The 8240-nt window shown below is 52.5% G+C and overlaps 1 protein-coding gene across 1 annotated transcript in view; it reads left to right on the top strand.

Moving 5' to 3' along the window:
- LOC107115708 (chromosome-associated kinesin KIF4-like) overlaps nucleotides 1–6359 on the top strand; it is a 43109-nt gene extending 36750 nt beyond the window's left edge. The window contains 4 exon segments of the mRNA XM_015417466.1: nucleotides 578–704; nucleotides 2026–2145; nucleotides 3195–3314; nucleotides 6161–6359. Coding sequence (XP_015272952.1) covers nucleotides 578–704; nucleotides 2026–2145; nucleotides 3195–3314; nucleotides 6161–6355 — 562 coding nt within the window. The 3' untranslated portion in view covers nucleotides 6356–6359.
- Nucleotides 6360–8240: the final 1881 nt, after the last annotated feature.

Genomic DNA, 8240 nt, shown 5'->3' with positions numbered 1-8240 from the left:
GGGGGGAATATGGGTCGGGGTGGCCTGCTTGCAGGGGAGGGACCTGTGACTCAGTGGAAGAGCCTCTGCTTGGCACGCAGAAGGTCCCGGGTTCAATCCACGGCATCTCCAGTTGAAAGGCTCAGGTAGCAGGTGACGAGAGACAACTGTCTGAGTCCCTGGAGAGCCGCTGCCAGTCTGAGTAGACAATACTGCCCTTGGTGGACCCAGGGTCTGATTCAGTTTAAAGGCAGCATCATAGGGAGGGCCTGTGGCTCAGTGGAAGAGCCTCTGCTTGGCACGCAGAAGGTCCCAGGTTCGATCCCCGGCATCTCTAGTTAAAGGACCAAGGAATAGGTGATGGGAAAGACCTCCGCCTGAGTCCCTGGACAGCTGCTGCCAGTCTGAGTAGACAATCTGGACCTTGATAGAACACATCTAACTCAGGAAGCTTTGCCTCTCGAAAGCTCCTACTTCCAAAATCTTGTTGGTCTCTAAGGAGGTCCTGGGCTCGAATCCAGCCGCTCTCGTGCCGACCGGCACAGCCACCCTCTGAAACGCTCTTCTCGTCTTCTGTCGCTCAGCCCAAGCCTCGTAGGCAGACCACGGCCAGGCCCCTATCTGAGCCAACATCAGAAGAGTCGGAGGAGTCGGGAGGGGAAGTGCAAGATGCCGAGTGGTTGCCGGCGAAAATGGCCAGAGGAATCAAGAAGAACTTTTTGGGGGTACGGCGGGGGAGGGGGGGGCTTTTCGGCAGCTGCTCTGAAACCCGGTTAGATAGAGCGGGACAAAGGAACGTGAGGAGTGCTTTCCGCGCTCCCTCTAAGCTGTGGAGTTTTGTGAGCAGGCATTCTACTTTGTGAGTTCCTGGCCTTAAAGGTTGTGATTGGGTGATTTGGCTGCTGCCTCAATAAGCTTTTCCTGGAGCCCTCCTTCCTGAGCGAAGGCAAAAAGGTGTGAGCCGGAGGCTAAGAAACTGTGAGCTAGCTCACACTAACTCAGCTTAGAGGGAACAATAGTTGCTTCTGAGGGGGTGAGACCAAGAGCCAAATTCCTCCGGTGTTCCGTTTCCAAGAGCGGCTGGCCAGACGCCTCCGAGAGCTCACGAAAAAGGCCTCCTGGGTGGTCTGCTCTCACCATTTCCCTCCTGTTTACACAGAGCTCCCATTCTGCCCTTGAATTTATCTGATCTTTTCTCTAAGGAGCCCTTGGAAGCTCCTGAGCTTCAATCCACACAATCCATTGCCGGCACTTTGGATAGTAATCTTTTAACGTCCTTCGGATGCAAACCCTCCTTTCCCCCCACAAACTTGCTGATGTGTCAGTCAGTTTGGTGTAGTGGTTGAGAGCGCGGACACTTATCTGGGACAGGTTTGATTCCCCACTCCCCACGCCTCCACATGCAGCTGCTGGTGCGACCTTGGGTCAGTCACAAGTTATTTCAGAGCTGTCCTCTTGAGAGCAGTCCTCGAAGGAGCTCTCTCGGCCCCGCCTGCCTCACAGGGTGTCTGCTGTGGGGAGGGGAAGGGGATTGTAAGCTGTTCTGAGGCTCCTCTGGGTAGTGAAGGGCGGGGTATAAATCCAATCTTGTCTTCTTCCTTTCCCATGGGGAACCCTTATGACGTGCCCTCGCTCCCCCTTTACGAGGCTCTCGGGGTTCTGTGCATCCCCTGGTTCTGTGACAGCCGCTGAGATTTCCTCCCTTCCTGGCGCATCCTGGAAGGCCCCGGCCATCTGGTCAGTTCTGACGCAGGCCAAAAGTGGACAGAACGGTGCCAGCTTTTTTGGTATTCCGTGGTGGGCCTGGCAGAGCAGCATGGGCCCCGTGTGTGTGCACGGGCACAGGGGCGTTCCTCCTCACCTGGCTTGTCTCTCGAGAGGGAGTGGATGCTCCTTCGCTGGACGTTTTCAAGCGGAGGTTGGACGACCATCTTTCAGGCATGTTGTAGAACTAACTTTCGGCTCTCCTCCTGCAGAGTGCCGGGGGTTGGACTAGATGACCTGCAAGGTCCCTTCCAACTGTATTCTGTGATTCTATGATCCTAGTGCAACTGCAAAAGCCGCTGTGGCAACAGGCTGTGCGGCTGCCGGAAGCAGAAGGTGGAGTGTTCGGAGGACTGCCGCTGCGAGTCCGAGAAGTGCCGCAACCGGACCCGCAGCGTCTTGGTGAGTGGTTCCCCCCGGGGGTGCCGTCGGTCATTGGGGGCTGTCTGGAAGAGGCTGCCCCCATTTCCCCAATGTGGGGGCCTTTCTGAACTGAGCCATGCAGAGTTGTTTGTTGCGTCCCCCTTCTGTTTCTCCCAACCACATTAAAAAAAAAATGAGTGTCTCTTTATACATCACGGTTGGCGTTAGTCGGTATTACGGGTGTAGTTTGTTTGAATGTGATGACCCACTGAAATTCTGAACTGAGCCATGCAGAGTTGTTTGTTGCGTCCCCCTTCTGTTTCTCCCAACCACATTAAAAAAAAATGAGTGTCGTTAGTCGGTATTACGGGTGTCGTTTGTTTGAATGTGATGACCCACTGAAAAATATAAAACAGAGGTGTCAGACTCATTTGTTAAGAGGGCCGGATCGGACAGGAATGTCTCTTGGCCGGGCCATGTGTGCCATAAAACATAATGCCAGGTACCGGAGATAGAAACTGTATAAAGGGACAGCAGCTGGTAAGATCCGAGTTGGTGTATCCTCACTGCAGGTCCCCACAGGCTGGGAGAGGGGTGCAAAGGAAGACTCACCTAGGCAGACTGGAGAGACAGCGGGGCAGCGGCTCCCACGCTGCTTGACTGCTGCAGACGAGGTTGTTCTGCCGTGCTGAAGCCACAATGGAGTGGCTCCACCCACACCCCCCTCCCTGCCTCCCTGCCTTGCATCAGTTGCTCTCGGGCTGCATAAGAGACTTAGATGGGCTGGTCCCGGCCCCCGGGCCTCATGTTTGACACCCCTGGTATAAAAGGTCTGAAATGAAGGTCAGCCCTCCTGTGATATCTGCAGAGTTCGAGCAACTCTGGGCCCGAACACGTACCAAGCAGTGGGGGCGGGGGGCGGGTTATGTCTGGTATTGTGGGGCAGCCGTTCAGAATGGCAAACGCATCGCCTGGCGGCACGACTCCCAATGCCTGTCCCGTTGAGCACCAGGGGCCGAACCCCTGCCACGAATCCTGTGGGATCGGGGGCGAGCCCGACTCCCTCACATGCTCCTTCCTTCCCTTAGGAGGGGATGTTCACGGAAGACTCCTCGAGGGACTCTAAGACCTTCAGTCTGGAAGACCCCACTCTGGTGTCCGGAGGGGACACTTTCTTTGACCCGCCGGCTGTCACGCCCACCAAGCAGGTCTGTCGGTCCTGTTTTATTTGTTTGTTTACTTGATCGATGTCCTGCCTTCCCCCCCAGTGGGGGGACCCAAGGCGGCTCGGCATCGTTCTCCTCTCCTCTGTTTAATCCTCTCAACAATCCTGCGAGGTAGGCGAGGCTGAGCGTGTGTGACTGGCCCAGGGTCAACCAGGAGTTGGGATTCGAACCTGGGCCTCCCAGATCCTTGTCCGACACTCTTAACTGCCACACTGGGCCCGTAGCCAGGATTTTGTAATTCGGGGGGGGCGCTTTAAATAAGTCAGGGGGCACTGACGTCACAAAATAAAAAATAAACATTTTAAAAACTCACTTTTGCAGCATTTGCACTCTGCCTGCCTGTATGAGGAAGCAAGCTGCACTTGGTGAAGGGGGGGCAGTGTGGAGTCCTCTGGGTAGCCCAGAGAGCCTGGGGGATGGATGGAAGTCAGGGGGGGGGGCTTGGAAGGAAGTCAGGGGGGCAGGCCCCGAAATGCCCCACTGTAGCCACGGGCCCCCTCCGCTACACCACACTTGGCCCCCTGCTGCTTCCCTGGAATTCTGGCTGGGTAGGGAAATAACTGCGGTGCGGTGGCTCAAGGGGTTAAGACGCTGAACTGCAGGCTGTGGAAGGTCAGTAGTTCAGCCATTCGAGACCCGAGGTGCCGCATGATGGAGTGAGCTCCCGTCTCTAGTTCCAGCTCCTGCCAACCTAGCAGTTCGAAAGCAAGAAATTGCAAGTAGATAAACAGGGACCACTTCGGTGGGAAGGTAACAGCGTTCCGTGCGCCTGGGTGTTTAGTCATGCCGGCCACATGGCCACGGAAACGTCTTCGGACAGCGCTGGCTCTTCAGCTTGGAAACGGAGATGAGCACCGCAGCCCTAGAGTCGGATTCGACTGGCTTTCGAGCAAGGGAAACCTTTACCCCTTTCCCTTTAGGGAACTACAGTGATCGCTTGATAAGCCAGTTGTCTCATCCAAGTGGTTACAGGTGTGCCGTGGTCATGTACCACTGAACCAAGAGTCACCTCTGTGTATCTGAATGCGCTCGCCCCGACTTGGAGGGCCCAGGCGAGCCCAGGTCTCGTGAGGTCTTGGAAGCGAAGCAGGGTCAGCCCCGGGTAGCGTTTGGATGGGAGACCCCCGAGGAAGTCCAGGGCTACTCGGCAGGGGCAGGCGAGGGCCAGCCGCCCCTGAACGCCTCTTGCCTTAAAAACTTGTTGGAATTGCGAGTTGCTTACACTTCAGTCATTACAGAGTTAAATGTTGTTTGTTAGGAAACAGAATGCTACGTTACATAATGTATTCAATGGCAGGGAAAGTTTGTGGGAGTTGTTTATCCTAATGAAGTGACCTGTAACCTTTGTTTTGGTCAACTAACGTCTTGTTTGTAGGAATGCTCTGATCTAGCATTCATGTATTCACAAGTTTATGGCCCTTTGTGTGAACCAAAAGCGGTAGTTCTCTTCTAGAAGCCAAGAGAGATAGAAAGATGTAGCGGTTAGCATATATTACTGAGAGTAACTGCAAGTATGTAACCTTTTATTTTATTTCTTTTACCCAAAGTACCCTGCCCATGTTTTATTTTGTTTTTATAGTAAAGATTTTTTTTTCTTTTACTAGGTGTGGCTCTTGTGTTTGCAATACAACCATCGACCTTGAATTAAGAATCCCAACAAAGTGGTAGCAGAGGATGGTTTATTTGCAACACAAAAGAAGCCCACTGTTTTCTTGAACTGAATTAGAAAAGGCAGAGAGAGTTCTTTTACTAAGTGTGGCTCTTGTGTTTGCAATACAACCATCGACCTTGAATCAAAGAATCCCAACAAAACCCCATGAGGGGGTCGCTGTTAGCTGTGACTTGATGCCACTTTCCACCACCGCTAGAACGAGGCTCTCCTGTGCCCTCACTCGTCTGGCATCTGCCACGGGCGCGCTCGCTCACCCGTTTGTGGCGTGCTCAGCTGTAAACGTGCAGCGCCTGTCTATCAGCTGGGTTGCCGAGACAGCTGTCAGTGCTCACTCCGCCTTTCCCGAGTGCTTTTTGGTAGAGCTGAGATTCTCCCTCCTTGTCTCAGCGGGGTATCTTGCGTGCATGAAACTTTCAAAAGCAGGCACAGTTTGGTTTTTAGGAAGTAGAGCGACACACACACACACACACACCCCGTCTGCCTTCAGTTTTATTCCCTGCTAAAACTCGTCTTTAAATGGGGATTAGACAGATACACGGAGGAGTGGTCTATTAGTGGCTACTAGCCATGGTCACTAAAGGGAACCTCTGTATTCGGAAGCAGTCTACCTCTGAATCACAGTGCCAGGAGGCAACGTCGGGGGAAGGCCTTGGCCTCTCTGCCCTGTTGTTGGCCTGCCAGAGAAACTGGTTGGTCACTTTTGAGACCAGGAGAGAAGAGGAGGAGATTGGATTTATACCCTGCCCTTCACTACCTGAAGGTGTCTCAGAGTGGCTCACAAACTCCTTTTCCCTTCCCTTCCCCACAACAGACACCCTGGGAGATAGGTGGGGCTGAGAGGGCTCTTTTGAGAACTGCCCTTGAGAGGACAGCTCTGAGAGAACTTGTAACTGACCCAAGGTCACACCAGCAGCTGCGTGTGGAGGAGCGGGGAATCAAACCCAGTTCTCCCAGGTTAGAGTCCATGCTCCTAGCTACTACACCAAAATGGCTCTCACCAAAGGTGCTGGACTAGATGGGACCGCTGGTCTGATCCAGCAGGGCTCGTCTGACGTTCTGTGCCCCCATACACTCTAGCGGTGTAAGCTCTTCTGCCGAACCCCTTGACAAAGAAGGGGATACTTTTGACCTCCTTTCTTTCCCTCCCCTCCCCAAGGTCTTAAAGCCGGTCAACAGCCAAGAGTCCTTGGCCTGGGAGCAGAGCGACATGACCGCCTCCTTCGCTCTGGGGGACCTGGACACCGAGAACCAGCTGCCGGCCGTGAAGAAGAGGAGGAAGCGGGTCCTGAGCAGCGCCAGCAGCTTCTTTGCCAGCTGCACCCCCATCAAGGAGGACTTTGTGGAGGGCTAACAGGGCGGAGGCGGCCGAGAGACCCTGCCGGACTTGACTTGAAATCCGGCGACACGCAACTTTGAAGTCTAAGAACTCTTTGACTCCTTTTTTTTTTAGAATATAGTGTATCGATGAATTTGAATAAAGAATAAAGTTTAAGTACATGAAATGTGTGTTCCCAGTGCTCTTTATGGGCTGCACGTGAGCTTCCGTGCCACAAAGCATCTCTCTGGACTACCTTAATTAAGAGAAGAAGAAAAAAAGACGTAAAAATGAGAGGACTTCTGGTTTCCGGCAGGGGTGTTGCTGTTCGCTCTGTGAAGAATTCCTTCTTCTAGTTGTTTTTAGATGGTTTTATCTTCTGGTTTTATTTTCAGGGGTATCAGCTTGATCTGTTTTATCGGGAAGTAGCCGTCTTTGGCGGCCTCAAATGGGTCCCCCCCCCCCTTTTTTTGTTTTGTTTTGCCAGTTGCGTGTGGGACAGCGTTTTGCGGCTCCGGAGGAGTACAGCTTTGGCTGATTTTAATTGATTTTGGCTTTCGTTTTGAATGGCTTTTGTTTCTGTTCTGTTTTTGAGTCTTCCCCTCCTTTTGGTCAAGGAGGGGGAAAAGCTCTTGAGAAGTGGAAGCTCTCCCTCTGTGGCCTTATCTCAGGAATTCAGCTCGTTGGCTGAAAGATTTACTAGTTTTTCGTTGGGGGAAGGGTGTGGTCATGAGAGCGAGGGGATAGCTCTGTCTCACCTCTTGCTATATTATATTATGTCACCTACATTTATATTCTTATAAACAGGGAGAACTGAGCAGGTTTTATATAGCTGGTTATTTCTGGGCAGTGTGGGGTTTAGGTAGCAAGGTATAGCACAACTCCCTTTTTTCATTTTAAGAGAGCCAGTTTAGTGTAGTGGTTAGGAGCGGGTGGACACTAATCTGGGAGAACCGGGTTTGATTCCCCACCCCTCCACTTGCAGCTGTTGGGTGTGACCTTGGGTCAGTCACAAGTTCTCTCAGAGCTGTTCTCTCAGGAGCAGTCCTTGAAAGAGCGCTCTCAGCCCCACCTACTTCACAAGGTGTCTGTTGTGAGGAGGGGAAGGAAAAGGAGTTTGTAAGCCGCTCTGAGACACCTTCGGGTAGTAAAGGGCGGGGTATAACTCCAATCTCTTCTTCTAAGAGTATTTTAGTCCATTTTAAATGTTTTAAAGTTGTATTGCTTTGTCTTATACTGATTTTAAGTTGCATTAAGTGGTTATAAGCATATTGATTAGAGTGAATAGATTTATATTAGGGATAACTAATTTAATACCTTAACATACCTAAGGGACCGCCTTTCCCCATATGTTCCCCCATGGGCACTACGGTCGGGGACACAACACCTCCTGACGATGCCAGGCCCCAAGGAGGCCAGGCTGGCTGCTACCAGGGCCAGAGCTTTTTCGGTGGCGGCTCCTGCCTGGTGGAACGAGCTCCTGGAGGAGATCCGGGCCCTTGTGCAGTTCCACAGGGCCTGCAAGACGGAGCTCTTCCGCCAGGCTTTCGAGTAGGAGCCGCCACCAATGTTCCCTCTAAGCTGTGGAGTCTTGTGAGCAAAAATTCTACTTTGTGAGCTCCTGGCATTAAATTTGTGAGCGAGCGATTTGGCTGCTGCATAAATTAGTTTGTTCTGGAGCCCTCCTTCCTGAGCTGAGACAAAAATGTGTGAGCCGGAGGCTAAAAAACTGTGAGCTAGCTCACACTAACTCAGCTTAGAGGGAACTCTGGCCGCCACCACTACTGTACCATCGTTATGTTACCATCAGTATTGTCTGGCCCTGGGAAGAGAGAACGAGAGTGTCGCGTGGAACGGAGAGCATTGAGTAGATGTACCATCTTGTGACGTCATCTTTGTGGAAGATGAGACTGGAACAGCT

Source organism: Gekko japonicus, unplaced genomic scaffold (assembly GCF_001447785.1).
Source record: "Gekko japonicus isolate JY-2015 unplaced genomic scaffold, Gekko_japonicus_V1.1 scaffold3484, whole genome shotgun sequence".
Lineage (NCBI taxonomy): Eukaryota > Metazoa > Chordata > Lepidosauria > Squamata > Gekkonidae > Gekko > Gekko japonicus.
This window is presented reverse-complemented; position numbering and strand designations above follow the sequence as displayed.